Below are 25,998 nucleotides of genomic sequence, written 5' to 3' on the forward strand. Positions count from 1 at the left end.
TCCTAGTTTCCGGTGTTTTCCAACAATCCTTGGTATTCCCTGGTTTACGGATGCATCACTCCCCCAACTCTGCCTCTGTTGTCACATGATCATCCTCTCCAGATGTGTTTCTGTGTTCTTATATGGACACCAGCCGTATTGGATTAAGAGTCCTCCCTACTCCAGTATGACCTCATCTGAAATTGATTACATCTGTACCCTGTAAAGAGCTTATTTCCAAATATGGTCACATTCTGGAGTAGTGGGGGTTAGAACTGCAATATTATCTTTTGGGGCGTACTCAATTCAACCCCTAACACCTGACAACGTTTAATGGTGAATGGCTGGGACCATAGCTGCCTGTGGCCATGAGAAAAGAGGGCAGTGTTAGAAATCAGCTGTACTTTCACCAATTGGGTGAGAGTCTGGAGAACAGGGCTGCATTTGTACACATTGTTAAATTGTATGGCCTAAGGGTTTCTTCAGACATCATGAGTGGAACCTAACTTGATACGTAAACAGACTCTAACCTACTCTTGGAACAAGAAGTTGAGTCAGACAATCACAGGCAGCCAACTGTGATCTAACCTTGTTCAAATAAGGCATACACCAAGCTGTCACCAATCTAGCTGTTTCTGTACATCACTTCCATTTCCTGTACATCACTTTCCTTTCTCTGCCTATAAATTGTAGCCAGTCATGTGGCAGTCCTGGAGCCACTCTGACCCTGTTCTGGTTCTGGGGGCTACCCAATTCACAAATTATTTTTTGCACAATTGATCATTTTTTCTTAAATTTTGTCTAAAAGTTGTTTGTTTTTTTAACAGATGGTGCCAGAAGTGGGATCTGAAGTAGAGCTCCCAGCAACCCCCAGAAACATTGAGTGAACAGGCAGGGAGCCTACAGGACTCAGTGCATCCATTGCTCTCTCACAGCAACAGGGGATCGTACGTAAGTTCTCTCTTGGATTCGAAAGCTCCACGGATTTGTGTTTTGAGCTGTCTGAGCTTGACCACATTTTTGATTTGGACTGGGTTTGGAAGTAGTGACAAAAACTGGACTGGGTCCAGGATCAGATAGGATCTGATAATTAACTGTATTGGATCCAGTTAGAGGTCTCAGATGTCTGGCTGGGTCAGACAGAAACTGATAGATAGCAAATGGAAATTACTGCAGGGGGTATGAACTCAGGCTTTGGGAAATTCGCAGTGAATTTGTGCTTTATCCTCTTTGTCTCTTTTTCTTGTATGCTTAGGTTGAGAAAAATCTTTGGCTAAGTTGACCAAGGACATCTCAGAGCCAAAGCCAAGATTTAACATAAAAATGGGATCCTTAATTTTTGAAGAACTGAGTACTCCACCTTCCAGCTATACCTACCTTTACATGTATAACTATTGTTGTCAAAGGTAGCAGGACTGAAGTCGTGTTGGGACCTAAAACCACACCGGATCTAAAGGATTTTAAAAGGACACAGTTTTTTTTCTTAACATGCATTTCTCTGAGTACCCTCTTTTCCCATGGTTATTCGTTATTTTAAACCTTGGTTATGGGGCAAGATGACATTGTTTACATGAACGTAAAGCTGTTTTCTGGTCAGCATGGAATTGCAGACTTGTATGTACTATCTAAGGGAAATTATGGAAGACATCCATAGAGCTATGCTGATTCCACCTCTCCAGCAGGACTATGAGATAACAAAGACAGAAACAGAAACCAGGAGTCATGGCGAGATTGCACCTGGCTCCTTACACATCCCCCTCCCTCTTGCTTTTCATTCCCCACATTCTGTTCCCTCAGCTCCTCTTTAACCAGCCCCACAAAATCTGGACTGGGGAGATAGTTCTAGGCTGTCTCCTCAGACATCTGATAATAAACTTCCTACCTCACACCAGCATTTGGGATTGATGAGACTTTTGTTTCTGAGCAGAGAGCAGCAGGACATGGACACTGGCAACAGTGGGCCCCAGAAGTAGCATATGCATACATAGATATTAAGATCTTATTAAAGATTATTTAAAATTCTGGTGGAACATTCCAAATGAACAACAGTGCAGTTAAAAATGATGGCTCCGAAATTAGGCTTATCCAGAAAACCCATTGATAAGAAGAAGCTCCTAAAAAGATTTAAAAATTTTTAGCACCTCTGTCAAAAGACTTTACAATAGGCAGAAAAAAAGCTTAAACGAGTATTTGGTAAAGAAAAATGAAATCTGCTAACCTTCTTGCTCAGTTGCTATCTCTCCCCAAAGGCAAAAAGAAAGCTGGATAAAGTGTTTATAAAAGGTAGGTCTTCAGGAAAAGTAAGCTTGCTTCTTATTCAGAGATATCTATGCTGATTCCAGGCATAGAGAATGTTTTCTTCGCCCTATTTGTTAATAAGCTTTGACCTGAACTCAGTAATTTTAGCTAAGAAGCAGAAGCTGAGTTAAAAGGACCACCCATTGAACTAATTCAGTCTACAAAATAGACTTTTCTGGCATTTAGCTAGCTATTTTGAAACACTTGTTTTAAAAAAAGAAATTTACATCTATAAGGGAAATCACCTTTTTAAGTGTGTCTGCCTCCATTCACCAGGACGAAAGAATTGAATCAGCAGAAACTCTTACAATGGAAAAGGCATTGGTTTAAATGTACATAACAAGCCTTTTGTTTAAGGTGCTTTTCCTGGCCAACCTGTCCTTCCTTGGTTTGGGCAAATCGTGATATTTAGGCCTGAGTCTCAGCTCTGTGCTTTAGATATGTAAATTTTCTACCTTGTCTGACCTTTGGAAATGCAAATTTAGGGTAAGAAAAAAATTTAGATGGTTATTAAAAATGGCATAAGTAAAGCACACAGTGATGAGATTAGAACAAAGACTAAATCTACCAAAGGTTGGATGGACCAGAGGGACCCCTGCTGATCCCCCAACATTACAGGGTCCCAAACCAGTCCACTCTATCTCAGTTTGAAGAAATTTAAAAAGTCAGAAGAAAGAAGTTACAATGAGCAAACTAGGTAACAATCACATAGGTTAATAATCAGGTCAATTAAGAAAAGGGAAAATATCTTGACTCAATCCTTTGTTGTAACAGAATAAAAGTTTATAGATGAACTTGTGATAGTTTCGAATTTCTTTTTTAGTAATTCGAAGAGTGGAGCATGCATAAAGCAAATGTATTTCACAGGGCTTGGTTTTCCAAAGCCTTGCAGTTTCAAATATTGACCTTGCAAAAGGACAGGAAATTTTCCCCAGGCTATAGTCTCTGTTGTAAGATAAAGAATTGTAACACAGCAAGGTTGCTGGCTCAAAGACAGACAGGTTAATGATTGATATGTAAAGATACTGGGAAATTGCTATAAGAAGAGAATGTTTGCTAAGGTCAAGCTTTTGTTGGTGGATCAACTTAACTTCTTGAAAATTGCATTGTGGAATGTCACCTTGCCTGTCTTAGTGAATATTCCCAGCTTCTATTGTTAAACTTGTTAAACTATACTTAGCAAAAACCCCACCTATGTTCTCTTCTTGAAACTTCCTGGTCTGGAGAATAAGTGCGGGAAGAGTACACCAATTCATGGTTAATTTCCCAAATGGAAGTAATGCCTTGCTCTTGAAGGTTCCAGGAGATTAACCCCTTTTTGGGGCTTCTCATTGCTCAGAAGAGATGGGCTTTGAGTAATCTTTAGAGGCTCCATCACCCAGGGGAAAAGGGGTGACAAATCCGTGGGAGGCAAAGCAACATCAAAGTCTTGAAGTTATGTTAAATTAAAGAACAAATACTCATTAAATATCTGAGTTATTTGTAAGTAGATTAAAATACTGAAACATTGATTGCTGAATATGTTAGTTCGTTTATGTTGCTTATAGCAGAATACCTGAAATTAGGTAATATATAAAGAAATATAATTTATTTCTTATAGTTTTGGAGGCTGGGAAGTCCTATGTCCAGGTGACACATCTGGTGGTGACTCTCCACAGAGATGAAGGATGTTGCATGGTGAGAAAGGGGTGAGCAAGAGAACTAAACTCACTCACTTTCCTTATAAAGCCATCAGAACCACACCCATGACCATCCAATTAAACCATCAACCCATTACTCTATGAATGGATCAATCAGTTCTAGGGCACAGTCCTCACAATCTAATCATCTTTCAAAGGCCCCATCTTTCTATTACCATAATAGGACTTCCCACTCTCTTAACATTGTTACAATGGGGATCCAGTTTCCAACACATACACTTTTGGGAGACATATTTCACCCCCAGCACTAAACATAGGTTTAGGGTGTGTGTGTGTGTGTGTGTGTGTGTGTGTGTGTGTGTACATACATATATACTTCAATATCTTGTTTTTATACAGTATAGAGAAGCTAAATATATTTGGGTCTGTTAATAAACATGAAAAAATTATGTTATGAGGAAACATGTTTCTAAAAATTATAAAATGATTCTTATCTTCAAAATGCTATATAAAGTAGTTCAAAATTAATTACTTCCTAGGTTTTCACTAGAAATTAAGGTTACTACAGTTAAAAATTGTTATAATTAATACATGGTAATTAAAACCACTCCTTATGCGAGGAAAGTAAAAATATGTGTTTTAGTTAAGAAAAAAAAGGGGGGTAATTTTGATCCTAAAGTAAAATAATTGATTGTTCTAAAATGAGAAAGAGGATAGGTTGGAGAAGATCTGTGGAAGATAAATCTTTTGAAAAAAATTGTATATGTGATCAAGCTGGCTAACGTTAGAAGAGAATTAGTTATAAGTTTTTCTAAAGATTGAGCACTAATATCAAAAGTACACTTATACAAAACTAGAATTGGTTTTATAGCCTCATGTAGTTTTTATTTGGTCTTTTGATTATTTGGAAACTGAGTCTCCTTTCTATCAAAGCGTAAAGGTTTTTGCTTTTCAAAATCTTAATGATCATTTTGGCTAAATGAATGACTATTATTTTACAGTAACCTGTGATCCTAGTTTGATCCTTTGACATATTTGACGGGATTCCCAAAATCAAATTTCAAAAATAAAATTAAAAATTTTGACTTCAAACTAACTTTGGCCATGAAGCATTCAAAAGAGAGATAATAAACAGGCTTGTTTGATGTGTAAGTTATACATGAAATATTGTCAAATTAGAAATGATGTTTAACCTTTTTTTGTATGAATATTATTATATGTCCAAAATTGTAGGAGATTCCTAAAGTTTTGATATGTTTTGGTATGTTATCAGTCATAATTATGGGTATTACATTAAATTATTATAGGTCAAAGAAATGATCAAATTTTCTTGTCAAAGACTTCTTGCATCTTTAACCATGATCATTTTAAATTTTGTTGTCCACGGTTAATTGACTAATTCTGATGCTTCTTTTGAAAGCTCTTTACAAATGGTTGTAATACTAAAGTCTCGTGTCTTCAAGGAGGTTCATGGAAATGATAAAAAGGAATCTGACAAGTACAGGTTTCTGATAACCTTAGATCACACCATTGCTCTAGGTGAGAATTTCCAGAACTCTAGTGAAGAAACTGACTGGTTTATAAAACTGCTAACCCACATCAAGCAGGACAAGAATTAAATACCAAGGAAATACTTCAGCAGATTTTCATGCTAAGTTAGCCTGAATCGACTGGATTGCCTTGGTCAAATTTATTGCAGATTGAAGACAATCAGGTCTACTTCCAGGGGAAAACATAAGTTGACCCCTTATGAAACAGTTACTGGAAGTTTATGCCTCTAATAATAGAACCTCATGTATCTCCTGCTCTCCTAAACCCTGGTATGACTAAATGTTGTAAGGCTTTAATGCATTATGCCAAAGCGCATTTTTACCAGATAGAAGCTTTTTATGATCCACTGACTGAGTACAATAAAACCATCACAATCTAGAACCTAGAGATTGGATCTTCTGGAAAGGATCAGAGAAAGATTACCCTTGCCACCCAAACTGCAGCAAAACTTTGGGACCTTCAACCTTGGATTCACATCTCACAGCTCAAGTGCTCCTCCAGACTCTTGGAACTGTACATCCATTGGAGACCTTAAGGTAAAGCTAAACAGGAAAGTTTCTCCCCAAAAGCCAATGGCATCCTCGATGTGGACAGCTTTCCCAGATCAAGACTTCTCTGCCATTGTCAAACTCTTATTCTTTTTATTTTTCCTCACTTATGCCTACCTCTTTTGCTTGACAAGATAAAGCTATAATTAGAATTGCACAATCAGTAGCTTCTGTGGGTAAGTTGATGGAGTGTTGAATCTGTCATGCCAAACCCAGATCTTTGCATGACATAGGGGATTCACTGGTTTATCCAATGGGTAACTTTGGCAAATCCCCAATATGACTATTGTTCAAATTGTACTAGTGGTAAGATTTATGAGCTCCGTTTTAACTTAACTCCATAATGGGATACAAGAACCAGGACCAACAAGTATATCACAAGACAGGTTAGTACCAAAAGCCCTAATGGAATTTTTTACAAAGTGATTTATGTGCCAGGGTACTATAGCGCTCTTTTAATCAGTAATAACTTTGCCTCAGACCCTTTGCTTCAAACTGTTAATTTTGCCTTTCCAAGCAATGTATTTATGAACAATAGAACTAAAAAAGTTGCCTTGTGTGCACCTGTGGGGGTATACTCTTATTTGTAGAGGATTTTGCAGCCAGCTTTATAATGGGCAACTTTATACCTGATGAATAAATGATGAAGGGCCAGTGTGGGCTAGAAATTTTAATGGTATCTTTGTTGCTCCATAATCAGTCAGAGACCGAACATTGGTTCCTCTTAACCCACATCATAGGTTAAAGAGAACATAGCAAGAAGGCATTAACCCTTCTGGATGGGCATCATTTATTAGGTTAGGTTTTTTTTTTTTCTTTCATGGCTTGAAGTAAATATAAATGATGCAATGATTAAAAAATTATACCTCACAATAGGCTCTACAGCAGATTCTACTGCAAAGGCTATGGTTGCACAACAGACTTCTTTACATTCTCTTGCTGAAGCTGTGCTGGATAATGGAATTGCTCTAGATTACTTACTGGATGAATGGGGAAGAATCACTGCAGCTGCTGACACTTCTTGTTGCACATGGGTGGATATATTGGGTATTACAGAGACTCAGTTGCAGGAGATTAACAGCCTGCTTGGTTAAAATGGGTAGACTCTCCATCTGGCTCATTCTTTAATCTATTTGATTTTGGTTTGCTTGGTTCATGGGGGCCCTGGCTAAGGAGCATACTCCAAACTGTTTGTATTATCCTCCTGATAGTCAAAATAGTAGACTCTCTGGTGAACTGTATTTTCTCAAAATTTTACATGTTTGCATGCAGCTATTTGTAGAGTGTCAAATGGTCTGTCTTCAACTGGAATGACAAAAAGTCAAAGAAAAGCATTATAATGAGGACACTGTAACCTGTAAATGATGTGTTGAGATTGGAAACCCAAAGTGATCGTAACTGAGAGTAGCACTGATGCCCTAAATTTTGGTCTGGCTCTCACATAGGTGAGAATTATTCAACAGAATCATGGGAGGCCATTGTTTTGGACTGAGCTCCTGCACTAATCCCCAACAGATCAGACCAAGCCCAAATGGAGTCACTCATGTTAAGTGCCACTTAACCAGAATGAAACTTTAAGAAGCAGACAGATCTCAGAACAGCCCTTTTTCTCCTAAAAACAGGAGATTCTCGCACATTAAGGGAGACCCTTCTGCTCTAACCCTTACAAAAAAGTAATCTGAAGTAACGTAATGTTGACCTATCAGTTTTTTATGTCATTGTTTCCTTGTTTCATCCTTATAAAACCTACTGTTCTGTTATTTCCCAGTGGAATTTGAGGCCAAATAAGTCCATTTATGGTGGTCACAGAGAGTGATGTCAATGCCTAAAGTTTTGGCCAATCTCTCAAAATTAAGAGGTTGACCAAAAGGGGGGACTTGTTAAGTTAAGTTTGATGTAAAGGTTTCTTCAGACACAGGGAACTGTAACCTAACTTGATGTGTAAACAGACTATAACCTACTCTTGTGACTTGACTCGATTTGCAAAAGACTGTAACCAACTCTTGTAACTTAACTTGATGTGCAAACAGACTGTAACCTACTCATAACAATCCCAGGCAGCCAACTGTTCCAACTGTGTTCAAATAAGGCAAACACCAAGCTGTAACCAATCCAGCTGTTTCTCTACTTCGCTTCCATTTTCTGTACTTCACTTTCCTTTTTCTGTCTATAAATCTTAGCTAACCACGTGGCAGCCCCAGAGCTGCTCTGAACTTGTTCTGATTCTGGGGGCTGCCTGATTCACGATTCACAAATTGTTTTTTGCTCAACTAAACTTTAATTTGTCTAAAGTTTTTTTTTTTTTTTTTTTGAAGAGATAAATGTAAACCCCCTGGAAAGTAGTTGGTTTTCAGTAATCTTGAATAAGATCTCAAGAGGGCTTCATCAAAAGGTGAGGCAATCTCAGTTGAAATAGGATAAAAGTGCATGATACAGAAGCTGGAGAAGAAGTGGTGCTGTGGTCTGAATGTCTGTGTCCCCCAACATCTGCATGTTGAAATCCTAACCCTCAAGGTGATGGTATTTGGAGGTGGGGCCTTTGGGAGGTGATTAGGTCCTGAGCATGGAGCCCTCATGAATGGGATTAGTGCCCTTATAAAAGTGGCCCCAGAGAGACACCTTGCCCCTTCTACCATGGGAGGACAGAGCAAGAAGATGCCATGTATGAGCCAGAAAGTCCTTACCAGACACCAAATCTGCCTTGAGTTTGGACTTCCCAGCCTCCAGAAGTATGAGAAATACATTTCTGTTGTTTATAAGCCACCTGGTCTATGGTATTTTGTTATAACAGCCTTTATGGACTAAGACAAGTGGGGATAGAAGAAGGGAAGTGTCTGCAGAAGGCTATGCAAATAAGAGACCCCCAGCAATGGGAAATAGCCAAAGAATCCACACAAATGTCCAGGAGAGAAAAGGTCATCTTGAAACAGCTGCCACTCCTAGAGGGCAAAAATGCCAGACAACAGTATGGTATTTTACCAGTTAAGAAAAGCTTTTCAGCTCCTCATTCCCCTCCCTCCCTCCCCTATCCTTGTCAACCTAACAGAAGCCAGTGAGGGAGGAGTTGGAGCAAGAAAGAGAAAAGAAACCCTCCACACTGCTATGCTTCCCCTGGCTTCTGAGTCTAAATCAGGCTGGAGCACTGGGAAGCAGAGAGATTGGAAACTGGATGCGATTTAGAATTTAGATATTATACTGGACTTTTTCTTATCATCTAACCATGACCAAGAAAGCTATGAAATCTGCCTGTAATTTCAGCAAGGACGAGGAACAACAGGTCAACAAAATGGGCCAAAAGAAGGAGTTATGAGAAACACAAAAACTACTTTCTGCTTACACTCCACCAAGTTCAGTGTCAATCAGGCAGAAACACACATTTGAAATTTTGACAGGGCCGGCCTGTGGCTCACTCGGGAGAGTGCAGTGCTGATAACACCAAGGCCACGGGTTCGGATCCCAGGATGGCCGGTTCGCTCACTGGGTGAGCGTGGTGCTGACAACACCAAGTCAAGGGTTAAGATCCCCTTACCGGTCGTCTTTAAAAAAAAAAAAAAGAAAGAAATTTTGACAAAGTCTTTTGAATTTATCCTTCAAAAAAGCCTGAATCAACTAAAATGTCATCAATAGTATGTGAAGGTGTTAATTTCCCAACATGTTCAACATTATTGATCTTTTAAAATTTGACCAGTATGATGGCCTAAAAATATCTCCCTGATTTTTGTTTTACTTCCTTGATGATGGGAATGTTTAAACATCTTTCATGCTTATTTTTTTTTTTAAAGATGACTGGTAAGGGGATCTTAACCCTTGACTTGGTGTTGTCAGCACCACACTCTCCCAAGTGAGCTAACCGGCCACCCTATACGGTATCCAAACCTGTGGCCTTGGAGTTATCAGCACCACACTCTCCCAAGTGAGCCACAGGCCGGCCCTCATCTTTCATGCTTATTGATGATTTGCAGTTCATCTTGTGAATTGCCTGTCCATACATTTATCTATTCTATTAGGTTGCTTATATTCTTGCAGATGATTTATAAGTATTTTTTATGTAATCCATAATGTAAACCGGATATTGGGATCAACTCATGATTCTCTGGATTCAGGGGTTAGGGATTGATTAATCAGAGTACCAATGGCTAAATTTACCGTAATGGTCTAAAATCATTACACCAACACCCTCCTTCCTTCCCAGTATTGTGTCTTAATCACTGTGGCAGCCACTAATTTGCTTTGTAACTTCATGAGCACAGGGGGCTGACATCTACGTTTGTCCTTTACTTAGGCCCAAACAATTCAAAAGGTAGGCTCCCCAGTTCTGCAAATCAGTGCAGTCATCAATCGCCCTGTCTTGCGATCTTCGGGGACATATCCAGCTCCTTTCTGGGGTGACACTTGTGGCAGTAGGAGGAAGGAGTAGTAGGGAATAGAGCAAAGAATAATGTTCAAAAGCTGACCTTCAACTTGGAAATCCTCTCACTCATCTTAACATCAAATCTAAAGTTCAAATTGTAAATTTAAGAGAATTCCCCACTCAGTCCCCTTTCCATCTTCCCACAGGTAAGCTTCGCCTAAAGAAGAGTGACAGACCTCTCTTGCCTCATAAAAGATGCTTTAAACAAAAGGAACATGAAGAGCGACAGTGGGGTCAGGGTGCAGGTAAATCCCACAGCAAGCTCTGAGAGTGTGGGGCTGCAGCCCACAGACGGGGCATGGGTCTCAGGAACCCATCACACCTGCAATGTAAAGGGTAAGTTCCTACTCGCGGTTTAAAGAGGCAGTTTGCACCAAGATAAATGCATGCTTACTGACGAGTTCACACCACCCTCTACCCACACACCTTTTTTTTTGTCCTCTTCACTCTTGTAGGAGTAAAGTACCTCCGTCAGCTGAGTTGGAAGCAGCTGGTGAAGGTTAGAGAGCGTCTCAAAGGTGTGGCACAGAACTTCAGGGTGGGCGTAGTTTTTCCGCTTCTGACATTTGTCAAGCGGTGGAAGTTTCACTGCACTGGAACTGAGGGCTGACTTCATGGCGAGCTGTGGAGTTACAGGAGGGAGAAGTGGAGGATGTGAGGATGGAGGGTCTTTCCATGGCTCTTCCTCCGAACTTCCCTGCATCACCAGGAGACGTCCTGGGGCTGCCTTCTGGTCCCTGACTGCTTAGGCATTCCGAGAGTCACAATGGCCCAGACACTGGTTTGGAACCTCTGAGTGCTCATCCTACATCCTCAAAGAAAGGAAAACAGCCCATCAAAAATATCCTGCCAAGTCTTTCAGGGAAACTCCAGTTTCCTGTCTGGACCTGGATAATTCCTAAGGAAAAAAGAGACTTTTATACAGGGGAAAGTTTAAACGGGGTGCACACACCCAGTGTCATTTTCTCAGCTGGCACTTAGAGGAGGGCTTGCACCCTGTCTGCATATAACTAAGGCTCCGCAGACCTACGAGGCCCTGAGAGGGAGTAGTCACATCAGCACCGCCCTCGGCAGAACTGAGGAAAGAGCTTCAGCATCTAAAACTGACGAAATGTCCAGATTAGCACAGGTAGGAAGCCAAACTGCTTCTCATTCTCTTATCCAAACTAATACTGAGGAAGCAAAGTAAGCAAGCAAAAAAGGCTCTTTTCCAGCTTTACTGGTAAGAAGCTCTTCTGCACTGTAGACCAAAGAGCAGAGGACGATAGACATACTCAGTAACCTCCAACCACCAAACTTGACAGCACAGCCCTGAGCAAGATGGAAGCTGCCAAGAACTTCTCCCGGATTTGGGACAAAAATGCATAGAATAGGGTTTGTTATAGCTACTCCTTAATTTCAGCTTGCCTCACCCGTGGAGCCAGCTTCCCTGTAATTACTCGACTCTTTCTGAACTAGCTGGGGAAACACACCGCAGAACGGTGAGAAACAGGGGAAGGCACGTGGGCCAAGCATGCTGTGGCAGAAGCGGGTAGTGTTGGCCAGCCTTTTACCAAATTTAAAAACCCCTGGCCAAGACTGTAAAAACATCATGGTTATACCATATGATGCATTAGTGTCCAGAGCAGGAGATATAAAACTGTACTTAACTTTCAACTTGCAAACTTAAAAAGTAAAACTTCCAAAAATAAACAAAAAACGTGTACTTCAAACACAAACATATTTAAAATATGTTACAGAACTAGTAAGAACCACTTGAATAAAAAAAGTGATTCCCATAATTTTATGGGTGTTTTTTGGAGAGAGAAGGGAATGGGTGGGGGTAAGGGAGAAGGGAGTAAAATATTCCGGCAGCTGGAAGACATATCCCCTGGCTTCTTCCGAGCAAACTTGAGGGCATTTCTCTAAATGATGATTTACATAAATAGGAAAGAACAAACCATATTTTAAGCTATTCAACATGCTAAGGAAATGATCTATTAAAACGTGATTCTTTACACTCCATGTAAATTGACGCATACGTTCTTAATCGCTATTCTAAATAACAACTGATGGAAAGTTTATAGCTATCTTGTTTGAAACGAGAAGTAGGTCACAATTACTACATTTTATTTAAAAATAAACTATCAAATGAATATATATATATATTTTCCCCAATGAGTAAGGCTTCTTCCAAGAATCAATCTCATTCACCTTCTCTTACATGGTGTGGTGGGAGGGATGCTGTCTAGGATGGGGTTGAAACTCATGGCTGAAGGCTGGCAAATGTTCTGCTGTGTGATCTGACCCCAGCCCACCGGGTCTCAGCCTGTGGTACCGATGCTCTTTCATGGAACAAAGGCTTCCATTTTGTATCTTGTTTTGTATTCTTCTTATTTCCAGTTCTATTCTTCAATGACCAATATATTTACCTTTTTGAAACTGTGCTTTTAATACACAATTATTTTCTCCCAAGAAAATATTAGAAAGAATTCTAAGCCAGCGTTCCTTTTCTTACTGAGGATGAGTTGCTATGGCCAGCAGCAGCCTGCTTAGGTACCAGTGCTGTGTTATTAACAAAATTGATGACGCAGTGTAGCAGCTGCAGGACTCTGGGCTGTTTTTCTAATTAGGCTGATCTTCTATTCATGACTTTTAGGTAAACAGCAATTTCTTTTTTTGTTCCAAAGAGGGCTGTTGTGTCTCCCGAACACCTTCCCCTTCCGTGCTGCCATGGTGGATGGGACAAGATCAGCTGGCTTCCAGAAGGCAAAGTGTTCAGTAATGTTCAAAGAGAGAAGACCATCTCCAAGTTTCTTAAAGAAAGCGTTCTAAAGAGAGTGATCCGTTCACAGCAAATGAGGTGGAAGGATCCCGACTACCAGAAAGAGGATCCAAGCTGCACCTTTCCTAGCTCCAGAAAGTAAGTTCTGATGCTGAAAGTTCAACAACAATTTAAAGTGAGTTTGTGATAGAAGGTTAGGAAAACTCAGCTACAGAGAATAGGCATTTCAAACTGCTAAAATCAAGTATTGCAGGAAAATCAAAATAAAGCAGGAAGTATATGATGGAGAAAAGCACTAGCTGTGAGAGAGGCAGATCTAGTATTTACCGACGTATGTGTTTTTCTTATTCCTTTTGGAAATATATTCATATATGTCACCATCACATTTATTCTAGGAATAAATAGATTTTAAAGATTTCTTATTTTTGCAACAAAATGGTGGCCTCCCAAATAAGAGATAAGGGAGCAAAGTGTTAAAGATTAAGTTTTAAAACAAAACTCCAAAGTAGAAATATTTTCCTATATTTTTTTTTAAAAGGAATTATACAAACACAAGAAAGTTAGGATATTTAAGATGAATGTTCACAGAAATGAAATCCTAAATTGGGATAAAAATAGCTGGCCACTTCAAAAGATAAAGTAGTTGCTGGAAAAGGAAAAAAATACGTAAGTAAAAGAGACTAGTTAGCTAAGCCATGTGCTAAATACGAATTGCCCATATTGATTTAGCATCTCATTTGAGAACAAAAATGCATATCATTAATTAGAAAATATTGTTCTGACTTTCTGAAAATGTTTACATAACTGCACTAAACAAGATTCTGCTACAGTACGTGACCAGCTGTGATCTTGGCAATACCAAAGGGAAAAATAAAGGGAAGAGGGGGCAAAGGCATGAATAATACTGAAAAGTGAAAGGTACTGACTGAGGTAGACTGAAACAGAAGCCTTTCTCCCATAGAATAATTAGTAACTAAGAAATGTTGTTACTGACATTTCTTTGCATAACCCTGGATGATGAAAAAGAATGTACGTCAAAATGCTTCCAGAAGAATTACCTGGTGGTCAATACTCTCACCTCTCACAGGAGGAGAAACTGAGGTGGGGAGCGAAGCTTGCTTACTGGACCTGCTGAGTGACTGGCCCAAAGCTTTTCTTTTTTTCCTCCGATTTAGACCACCTCTGTTGCAGTTAATGTAAGAGCTTGCTAAATGCCATGAGATAGAGCACATCTACTTTTTACTTTATGAAAAATGGTTTCACTCTGGATTAGCTGAAGAGGTGCAGATTAAAAGTAAGACAAGCTTGAGATGACCACTAAACACTGAATCCTGGGCATGACTTTGGGATGGTCTGGAAGGAAGGTGCATTCTTTTGGACCAAGGATTGAGGTTAAAGCTGGACCTGAGCTACTATGGAAAATGGCCCACTGTCCAACTCTCTTGGCATGCCAAGAGCCAAACCAGACCCTCGGGTGTGGGGAGGGAAACATCCCCTCATGGTTTCTCTTGTATTTCACGCCACCACAACCTTTCACATCTAGTGATGAGGGGAGGGGCAGCCTAGATTTTGGGGCTGATGTCAAAGCGTTCAAAAGTTTCCAGAGAAAGGAAGAACAGTTGAGTATGGATGATAACAGGGAAGGAAGGTTTTTAAGAATATGTTATATCAAAGACAAAAAGAATCTTAGAAGATGTTTTTATGATGACAAATCCCAGAGGGAGTCTAAGGGATCAGGAATCAGTTCCAGTTCTGATAAAAAGGAAAAAGAGATGCAGAGACATAAAAGAAGGAAGATGGGAGATGTGTAAACCAGATACATGAATTTCTCATGCATGTGCGCACACACACAACCCCCACACACTCATATAATTTCTGTCTCCAGAGAGAGGAAAGTTTCCCAGCTAGATATATTTGTAGAAAGGTTAGCTGGGAATACATGGACCCCAATGCTTACCCCAATTTACTATTTTTCAGATTGTAAGTTGGAAAAAGTTACTTAATATGTTCAAGGCCCAGGTTACTCATTTATAAAATAGGAATAACTAGCAGTACCTACTTCATTGGATTGTTAGGAGTATTAAATTGGTTAATCCATATAAAATGTTCAGCAACATGCCTGGCACATAGTAACCACATCATACATTCTAGCAAATATTATTGCAGTAATTAGATTAATTCAAACACTTATTGAGTACCAACTATATGCCAGGCACTCGGCTAGATAGAATAAGGGCACGTCTCACCTTTAAGGTGTTGAAAAGATAGTGATTGAGATATTGCAAATGAATAATTATAATGTAATGGTGAGTAAGGAATTATAAATAAATCATTATTATATAAGCTGAAACAGGGATCTTGAAGGAGGTAGCAATTTATTCAGGAAAGATGACTTGTGAGATTATGACTAGATTTTAACTACGCAGAGGTAAAAAAAAATAGGTGAGCTTAAAGAAGGCATTATTATTATTATAAGAAAAGTAAAACTTATATATATGTCCCTGAGGAGAGCGTTCAGGAAAGTTGTAAAATGTCTGACCTGCTTGACATGTAGTAGGCACTGGTAAGGTGATGAGCAGACACTTAAAGGCGGGCTGCAGAATTCGAATTTTATCCTTTAGGCATTAGGAGGGCATTTGAGCAGGTCTGTATTTTGAGCAAGAATATGGAAAATAGCCTGGAGGAGGAGAGGGCCTAGAAGGGAGACCTTCAAGGAGGTCTCAGGGAATGAGGCTGCACAGATCTTATCCATTCACCTACTTTGTTCTTACTCTGTGCCCAGCACCGTTTTAAAGTGACAGGAAACAGTAGTGAACTAGACGGGCAAGGCCACCACCGTCTCTACTGGGTAGAGACAGACAAACGAAGGAAACAAACAGGATTAACAAACAAGATTTTGAGGAAGACAAAGAAATAAATAAAAACAGAGTGTTATGAAAGAGTGAGTGGGTGGGAAGGGCTTCTTTAAAGGGAAGGCTTTTCCCAGGAGAAAATGGAAATGCAGAGGAAGGAGACAGAGCGGAGGAGCAGCCCCCCAGCTGTGCGATGGGGGTGCAGGTGACGCATCAAAGATCTGAGAAGCCCTTGAAATTGTGTTCCACGTTTGGTATACATGTGCATTTTTTCTGGAAAGATTCTCAAAGGGGCAAGGCATCCCAGCCCCCCAGGTGTTAAGAACCAGGGTATGTAGATGCTTATTGAAACATTTGGGGGTTTGAATCTAGATCAGGGTGTTCAATCAACAGAACATGATAAACACTCTAGTACCATCAGCAAATAATTTCAAACGTTTCTTCTTCAAATGTCCATTCTTTATTATAAATAATATAATTGACATTTTTTGGTATTAATTTACCTACATAATAGTCTTATTTTAAAGTTTTCTCTATGTCCAACCGTTATGGGAGAGGGAAGATATCCCCCCCCACACACACTTACTTCATGAAACTGCACTAAGAGATACACATTTGGGGGTACAAAATGGAGCCCCCCCGAACTAAATGTGTCCTAGACAGAAAAGTTTGACTTTTGTGCTTCCCGTACTAAGACCGATGACTGGCCAGGGGTGGCCTTGCTCTCCTAGGACACCTCTCTTCCTCCCTCCTTATTAGTTAATACGTCACATGTGTAAGCAGAGCTGTCACTGACACACATGCATGCCTGCGCGTATGTCTAGCTTGGTCTAGGGAAGTCTGGGGCAGAGGCCCCGGCTTTATTAGAACCGGGACGGAGCGGAGGCCGCCGAGCGGGGCTCCTGCCGGGGGCCGGTGGGGACGCCGCAGCCGTGACCCGCTGGACCCGGGCACGGCCGAGCGGGCTGGGCCGCCCCTGAGGGGCCCGGCGCCCTCTGCCGGCGGCGTCGTGCGTCCCGCGGGGCTGGCGGCCGGGTGAGCCCCGCGAGGCTCCGAGCCGGGGCCGCCGCCCGCCCCACGGCCCCCGAATCCCGGTGAACGTGGTGGCGCCCCGCTCGAGGCTGGTGGCCGGGCGACGCGGCGAGTGGGCAGCCCGCGGAGCGCTGCCCCGGCCTCGGCGGGCCTCCCCGGGCGCGGCCTGGGTCCCCGGCCCGCCGCCCGCCCTGTCCTCCCGCTGCAGGACGGCCGAGCCGGAGGGGGCGTCCTCCACGCCGCCCGCCCGGTACGCCGGCGAGGACACGCGGGCCGACGGCAACGTGAGGTAAGAGGCCCGGGCCCCGGGGCCCGCCACCGAGGCCGGCCGCAGCGCGGAGGGAAACGCGGCCAGTCTCTCCCGGGCGCCTCCCCGCTCTCCCGCCCCGGAGCTCCTTGCCCTGGGCCCGCAGTCACAGTGGTTTTGGGCCCCCCGGGCCCAGGCGCCTGGTGCCCCCCTCCATGGCACACACCTGGGTGGCCCCCGGCAGGGCCACCCAACCCGCGACCTCCCGGTTCCTACCTTCTTCACACACACAGCAGGTGGATCAGGACGGGTCGGTTCGAAACCGACCGGAACCGTGTCTCCTAGTTTTTGAGGACACACCTCTCCTTCCAGGAGACGACGAATTGTAAACGACTGGCAAACACACTGGTTACTGCGGCGGCTTTAATTTGTGATTCCTCCCAGAGAGCCATCCCTCAATCCCACCTAATTCCTTTGTTATCTATACAGTGGCTTTCCAATCCCTTTTACTTTAAACGGTAGCGGGTGTTTTAGACACTGTGATAGTTTGTGTGGAAGACGTTTGGCCCGTGGGCCTTCTAGTGTCTGAAACGTGCATGGGGTGCTTGCTTTGTCTACATGTAAGGTCAGCCCTGCTTTTGAATGGAGCACTTGTTTTGAGTGACTAAAAGCAAACTTAATGGCCCTGTGTTACAAGTGCCAGATAATTCACCATATATTTTCCAATTCGTACTTCATCTTCTTATCTGATATCTCCTTTCTCACCCCTGAACTTGGTTTCCTGATCTTCTGTCAGTCAGATCTTCCAGTTTGCTTTTGCCAGCGCCCGTGTTGGGTCTGGCTTGCCCCTTGTTTCTGTTTGATTTCGTATTGTTACCTCAACCCTGCCCCGAGAGTCCCTCTCTTACGCTTTCTAAGTATTTTCTTCACCTCCTTTAGATAGAAAGCCAAAGCTCATGCTTTCTTTTACGTAAAAGCTGAATCTTACCTATAAATGTGCCTGTCCCACAACTGTGTAGGGTTTTAAGGAAACAGAGGAGCAGCTACAACAAAATGGGGAGAAGAAATGGTGAGAACTGTGGCACCACCCCACGTGTGTCGGACATCTCTTGTGAGGTATGGCAGATGCTGTTTAACTTGAACTTTTGGGCAGCAGCTCCCATTGCTAAGACGTAGTTCCCATTGCGTCTTACTGCTGAGATACCCTTGCTGCTTTTGCTTTTGTGAGCACTCTGTACTGACTTTTCCTCTTGGCACATTTGGAATATCAAATGGAGAATTTTTATGGCTTTGAACGATGGGAATGTTAGCCAGCTTCTCTCCAAATCTCAAAATATTTCTAATCAGAATTGGGTTTTATTCAAGATGCTACCTTGTTATCAGTCAAGCAGTGCTCACTTTTATTTTCTCACACACATACTTTGTGAAAAATATTGGTTAGGTAGGTGGGATATCAAAAAGTATAACCAAGTCCCAACCCTTAAGAAATTTGCAAACTATCTGACTTGGTGTTTAGTGGACTAGCCTTCCTTACCATTAGACAAATGTGGTTATGTTTATTTTATTGTATGACCTCAATAGCACAGTCTTCATCAACTTCCCTTTACCATTTTAGGGATATTTCTCTCACATGTACATTTTGTTCATTAGTGTACCAGGATCACATAGCTGAAAGAATAACTGGGCCTCAGTTTTATCCTACTGAATCAGAATCTGTAGTATTTTTTTGCAACAATTTTTTAAAGAAGTTCCCCAGGTGAGTCTCATGTAGGGAGTAGACGTCATACGTATTATCCCAGAGAGCAGAGAATTAATTTTATTCATTTTATTTTTCGAAAACCTCCAGAGAAAGGTAATCTGCAGCCTCCCTTCCAACTATCTTTTCTATCAGGAGACACCTCTTTGTGGATAAATTAAATCCCTATGCTGTACTGAAGCTTGTTTCTCCCTGTACCTAAGTACTATCCTTAGTGTGGATATGATACCTAATAATATCTAAACTTCATTTGGTTAAAGTTTAATGTACAAGAGTTTTTCTCATTTGAGATAGAAAAAAACTGAGTTCATTCCTAAAAAATTACTTTCCTATAAACTTATCACCTCCTCACTTTGCAGGATGAATTATTGTAATTCTCCCCTACACACCCCCCACATTTTTCCCCATAGCATTCTGCACAATGTCTGGAACATAAATGCTCAGTAGATATTAGTACCTTTCCCTTGTCATCATTTTTTGGCTTTCTTTTGAATATTTCCTGAGTGTTTCTCAACATCTGGAATCCAGAATGAGTAGTATGCTGGTTAGTGTTGAATAGAACATGAGGACTAGAGATTTTCTTTGGTTGTTAGAAAGGTTTTGTAGGCTTTCAGATCTGGTGCTCAGATACAGAAAATTTGATAAATGTGCCATTGTGTACCAGGGAGACACTGAACAGGACATTTTATTATATTTTTAAAATCAATTTTAAAAACCTGTGTGTCATTACGTTTAACAAAATGAGAGTGAAACCATAAATTATTGTAAAAGCCTTTCCATTTCCTTGAACATAGGTATTATCAAGCTGATAATGGTTTAATAAGAGAAAATTGCATGCTTCTCGAAGATGCTGATAATATTCTTGTAAGAGGGAGAGGAGGTCATGAAGCTAGGTGCCTTTTGTCATACTTGACCCAAAGAACATGTAAGATTATGTACTTGAGCTTTTTAAGTTTTCTTAATGTTAAGTTTATTCCCGAACATATGTTGTTTTAGAACTTATCTCACTGGAATTTGGATGTGGAAGTACCTGTTCCTGAAAATCAAATCCTCTCACCTGAAAGGGACAGTGCAGCAGGTGGTAAGAAATTCTAGATGTGTATATTTATACTGGAATGAATAATCACTCATGTTAAAGGGGGATTGTTTTCAATATAACCAGTTTTATGTAACTATTAATTGTTATTTTTTTCATACACATTCTTTCAGGCAAAATTAACAAGGTAAGGATAATGTTTGGTTTTAAATAATTCACAAAACATATTGTTTTAAAATTATATGTAGTTTAAAATTTTCTTACTCCAAGTTAAACTTTAAATTTCATTTCTGTAGAGTTCTTCCAACAAATCAAAGCCTTTACTGTTTTACAGGGATGCAAACTGGTCATTAAATTAATATTTTGTTGTATTAAGATTTTTCCAGGATAACAATATTATAAATGGGAATTGACATTGTAGTGAATATAGTGTTTTCTAGTCTTGCCAAAAGGGAAGTAGTCTTAGTCCTTAAGATGACTTGAAACAGATGAAATGGTCAATATTTTGTTTTGAAGTAGTAGAAAATTAATCTTTTCATTTGCCCTTTTTGATCAAAATACAAAACACTTAACTGTAAAACAAAGACAGTCTTAATGATATTCAAGGCTCATTAGTTAACACTGTTTAGTTGGTATTTATAATAGATTATATTGCTTCTGAATCAGTAAAAGCAAATGATTTCCATATGTATAAAGGTAGTATCATTGGACTTTACTATATATTCCTTGGTTAGAACGAGAGCTATATATTCTTAGAACAAGAACAGGGAAAACAGATATCGGGTGTTTAAAAGTTTTCTGCTGCTTTATAGAACCATTTGGAAATTCCAGTAGAGCAACTGATGCTAGAACTTAATTTGTCAGAGCATGCCCACAAAAGAACACAGGTGAGATTTTATTCATCATACTCCTAAAGTATTACTTTTAAAAAATTCATTGCAGTTTCTAAAATATTATCCGTGACTTTTTCTATTATCAGAATAGTAAACAAGAGATATTTCAGTTATGGAGTTACCCTCTTAATGAAGGAAGCACGATAGAGAACAGGTGAGAGAATATTTATTTTTGTAAAACACTAAATTACTGAAATAAATTTAAATACAGACAAGTTAACTACCTGAAATTCAAGGACCAAAGACAACCAGAAGAAAAAAGTATTGTGTGTGAATAGTGGGAAATTATAGAAATACACCTTAAAGTAAGGAGTGGCTGCAGACACCACAAGATAATCACTACGTGGGTAGAGTTAAGAGTTTACTGTGCCCTTATAGTGAAGGTTTAGATGGACAGAGTTTGCACTTCTCGTTGAAAGGAAAAGGACCTCTAATAGGACAGTACTGTTCCATGAGCCAGGCACTATTTTAACTCCTTATATGTATTAACTCATTAAATTCTCACACCAGTCTTTTAAGGCAGGTACTCTTATTGTCATCCCTGTTAAAGATGAAGACAGTGAGGCATGGTGACAAGTTAAGTAACTTGCCCAAAGTCACACAATTAATGAATGGTAGAACTAGGATGTAAAAGTAGGTTGGTCCATGCTCATAGCCACTCCAGGGTCTCTCTTCTCGGACCTTACCTCGTTTGAATTCTTATTTTTTGGTTCTTAAACTTCATTGTGCATTAGAACCAGTTAGGATGCTTCTTAAAAACGCAGGTTACTAGTATTTGGAAATTAACACTTATTGAGCACTGCTTTGTGTCACTTTGATATTCAGTGTCTTAGTTCATGGAGATCCTGAGTTCCATGCCTCTCTTTTATCCAGTTTCAACAGTAGAGTGTTCACTTTGATAGCAGTCAAAGTCACCTACATGGGCCCCGAGTGAAGCTCACCTTATGATTTTTAATTCAAGCGGGAAACTAAGAAGTGCTAAAGGGAATTGTGGTGACTCATGTCCTAAGGAAATGCTGGTGCTGATGGGGATAGGAGAGGCTATCTTTTTATGAGAAAGAACTCAGCGGGAAACAAGGATTTCAAGGTACGAGGTCAAATTAAGTGAATTGGATTTTATCTTTTTTTTTTTTTTTTTTTAAAGATGACTGGTAAGGGGATCTTAACCCTTAACTTGGTGTTGTCAGCACCACGCTCAGCCAGTGAGCGAACCGGCCATCCGTATATGGGATCCGAACCTGGGGCCTTGGTGTCATCAGCACCGCACTCTCCCGAGTGAGCCACGGGCCGGCCCTGGATTTTATCTTAGTACCAGAGGAGCAACCATAAATTGAGGCAGTACAATGTAGGTTAGGATCACGGACATGGTATTCTACCACCTGGGTTCAAATTCCAGCTCCACTACTTACTAAATGTGTGACCTTAACTGTTTTATACCTCCGTTTTCTTGTCTGTAAAATGTAGAAGGTAAAAGTGCCTATCTCATGAGGTTGTTGTGAGGACTAAACAGAACGTGTTTGATAGGTATTCACTATTAATATTAGGTCGGCTTAATAACGTTGCAGAGGTGGAAATTTGGTACCAATGAAATATTTTATTAAGATTTTTCTCCTTGAAGTGGTGGACTAACAGTATAAAACTATGCCACCTACCCTAAGTGAATCATTGTGCAGCATATGCATGTATTGAAACTACAAACTGTACCCCACAAATATGTACAAGTAAATGTTAAAAAAAATAATTTTTTTTAAAAAGATTTTTCTCCTCAGTGTACCATAAACAAGTGAAGAGAATAAAAATAATGAAACTTTTCACTTAGTGTTTAACGTCTTGCAACGTACATTCATATAACTTGTCTTGCTTCTCAGGCCAGCTAGCTCTGAGGTAGGCATTTATTATCATTTCCATTGTACTCATTCACTGGTGGCAAAGGGGTCAAACCCAGGCCTTCCGCCTCCAGGTTTCATGCTCTTTTTACTATGATACATGGGCTCGTATCTGTTAACAATTGTAGATTTAAAGTGATTTTCCTGTGGTTTTTCAAAGGCAAGGCAGTATGCCTAGTATTTAGCTAAATGAATAAATTTTTATCATTTTCTGTAGAAATTTAACTATTTTTCAAAATCCTTCTAGGTTACTTTATCTTTGATGTAAACTGGCCTTAAAAGAAGCAAAATGATATTGAGACTCTGTGTCAACTCAACTTTCATTCATTTGAAGCAAGAATGCATCCAATCTTTTTTTTTCAAAGATAACTGGTAAGGGGATCTTAACCCTTGACTTGGTGTTGTCAGCACCACGCTCACCCAGTGAGCAACCGGCCGTCCCTATATAGGGATCCGAACCCGTGGCCTTGGTGTTATCAGCACCGCACTCTACCGAGTGAGCCACGGGCCGGCCCTTGCATCCAGTCTTTTAATGGCAGTATTTCTAGTTATCTTTAAAAAAAAACAAAAAAACTCCTAGAAACTCAGTGTTCTATGGCCTGGCTTTTTGCAATTTTTAATTTTTATTTATTTATTCTGAACGTTAAGGGGAGCAACAACCCTCGGCACGGTGTCGTCCACACAGCGCTCAGCCAGTGAGCGCACCGGCCATCCCTATATAGGATCCGAACCCACGGCCTTGGCGCTACCAGTGCCACACTCTCCTGAGTGAGCCACGGGGCCAGCCCTGCAATTTTTTATTTTAATGAAAATTACTAGGGACTCTATCTGGGACTGTTTTTTTTTTTTTTTTTTTTTATAGATAGACATTGTTTGCTTCCTTTTTGTTAGAATAATTTTTACAAACCACAGTGGCTAGCATAGAAGCCTTTATTAAGTAACCTAACTACATTCTTTAAAAGTTTCCTTTTGTCTAATTCCGTGTCAATAAACAAACATTTCACTGTATTTTCAGTTTGAGTTGGATTTCCTCATTTTCAGACATCAAAATTGCCTGGACAATATAGATAAATATATATAATTATGCACTTTTAAGTGAGTGTTATTTATAGCCACAGTTAGCCATTTTAGGTATCATAATCTAATCATCTGTGCCTGCACAAAGGGATGCCCAGTTAATATTTTAATCTATAACTTTAAAAAACATATAGTTTTGTATAATTAGAGCATATTTGGAAATTAACATATTTCTGTTAGGAACTGAACATTAACCAGTCTTCGATAAAGTTACTTATCATTTTAATAGAATTTTAATTCTAGTCAACAAACCATTCATTAACTAAATTATTTTTTAAAGGGAATTCAAAAAATCTCCAATGGAAACTGGCATTCATGTAACCAATAATCCCACAAAGCTCTTCACTCTGAACAACTTATCAACAAGTGCTGCAGTTGATAAGCAAGTCAGTTCTTACCCTGGGCTGCCGATGCCATTAGGTCTGTGCTGGCCCTACGCTGATGGAGACTTTTTTAAGGATAGAAATGAGCTTCATATTAATTCATGTTCAATTATAGAAAACAACAATGATGAAACTTTATCTGCTCCAAATTGGAATTTGAAATATGGAAACAGCAATGTGGAAGAAAATTTAACAGATGAAAGTGATTTATCAGAAAATGAGAAGGCGAATGATACTTTACTCAGCTATTTCAGAAAGATGGACCTGGACTTAAAGCCAGAAACAATAGAAAACTCTGAAGAATCTTTCACTGAGGAACCACATGAAGTATATCCATATTCTGATTTTCTCCCTCCTCCTTTTAATACTCTGGACTTGCATAAATTAGCTCTCTCAAAATCTGAAAACTGGAAAGCAACAATGGAACCTCCAGAAAGCTCTATTGAACACTTGATAACTCGTTTACTGGAACTGGAAAGATTACAACATGCGACTATACAAAAGGAGAAGCCAAGACTACAGACTACTTTCTGTACTCCAGCAGTTACTGAACAACCCTCTTCTTCCAAAGCCATACCAAAAGTGAGACAGCCAAAACTCTCTGAGGCTTTGAGTCTTCAGACATCTTGTGTAGATAAGAGTCGAGAAAAAAGAAAAAACAATTCTGGTTCATGCAGGCTTGAACAGAATGCTTCCAAATGGAATTGGAGCAATGCTGGCAAATATAAATGGAATTCTAGACCACCATCTCTAAAAAATTCATCAACCACAAAACAATTGATTGCAACTTATGAAGACCTTAAGAATCCCAAAAGTTCCATTTTAAATCCGTGCCAAGAACTCTCATCCAAGCCTACTACTGCCCAAACAACTCAATCACTGGCTAAAATGGTCTCAACAAGATGTCTGCCACCAAGGTCTCCAATACCAGTTTCACCTGTACCTGTGTCTTTTCCTGAAAATCAGAGGGAAGAAATTAAGGCACCAAGGACCAAAACGAAACTTTACCGAAAAAATATAGTACTGAACAGACCATTTTATATTCAGAAGCTAAACTGTCACCTTCATTTATAGCTGATAAGTGTTTACCCATTGACCAAAAATAACTTTTCTTTCTTGCATCTCAGTGTAAACAAATCTATTCCAAGGAGCCCACCTAAAATATGGTTAAATCATTCCAAGATACAGGTATTAAAAACAACAAAAACCACACAAAATAATTACTTGATGTGATGTGGAGTGGAACACGTGAAAATCACTGCTGAGTTGACTATATATAAACCCAAGGGCTTCTACATTGACATTTTTGACAACCTTTTGCATGTTTTAAAGAGATGTTGCACAAAGTAGACTATTCAAAAGATTGTTCTTTTGTAGTGATTGTTTTCCAGTATAATTCCATCATCCATAAATGGTATAATTGATTTATTGCTGCGGTAGTCTTTTATTGTATTCTATTATACTCATAAGAATTGCACTTACCTCTATCAGTGTTTTTTTTTAGTCCTTCCCACTCTGGTACCTATTTTTTTCTCCCTCCCCATCTCCACAAGTCTATCATTTTGACCTATCTTTTAGGCATTTGATTGGCCCTTAACAGCTAAAGAAGCTGTTGTTCTGTTAAATTAATATATGAGATCTGCTG

The 25,998-nt window shown here is 40.0% G+C and overlaps 2 protein-coding genes across 2 annotated transcripts in view; one reads left to right on the forward strand and one right to left on the reverse strand.

The window, feature by feature from the left end:
- LOC134378891 (testis expressed protein 56-like) overlaps positions 1 to 17,644 on the reverse strand; it is a 51,719-nt gene extending 34,075 nt beyond the window's left edge. The window contains exons 1-2 of the mRNA XM_063098199.1: positions 17,599 to 17,644; positions 10,854 to 11,049 (exon numbers count right to left, since the gene is read on the reverse strand). Coding sequence (XP_062954269.1) covers positions 10,854 to 11,043 — 190 coding nt within the window. The 5' untranslated portion in view covers positions 11,044 to 11,049; positions 17,599 to 17,644. The remainder of the gene's footprint in view (positions 1 to 10,853; positions 11,050 to 17,598) is intronic.
- A 731-nt stretch (positions 17,645 to 18,375) lies between these two features.
- On the forward strand, positions 18,376 to 25,459 carry FAM217A (family with sequence similarity 217 member A). Its single transcript, XM_063098200.1, is given in 7 exon segments — positions 18,376 to 18,438; positions 20,075 to 20,159; positions 20,288 to 20,301; positions 20,927 to 21,001; positions 21,094 to 21,161; positions 24,251 to 25,410; positions 25,413 to 25,459. Coding segments are annotated over 7 exon segments (1,512 nt in total).
- The last annotated feature ends 539 nt before the right edge of the window (positions 25,460 to 25,998 follow it).

This window comes from Cynocephalus volans, chromosome 5, assembly GCF_027409185.1.
Source record: "Cynocephalus volans isolate mCynVol1 chromosome 5, mCynVol1.pri, whole genome shotgun sequence".
Taxonomy (NCBI): domain Eukaryota; kingdom Metazoa; phylum Chordata; class Mammalia; order Dermoptera; family Cynocephalidae; genus Cynocephalus; species Cynocephalus volans.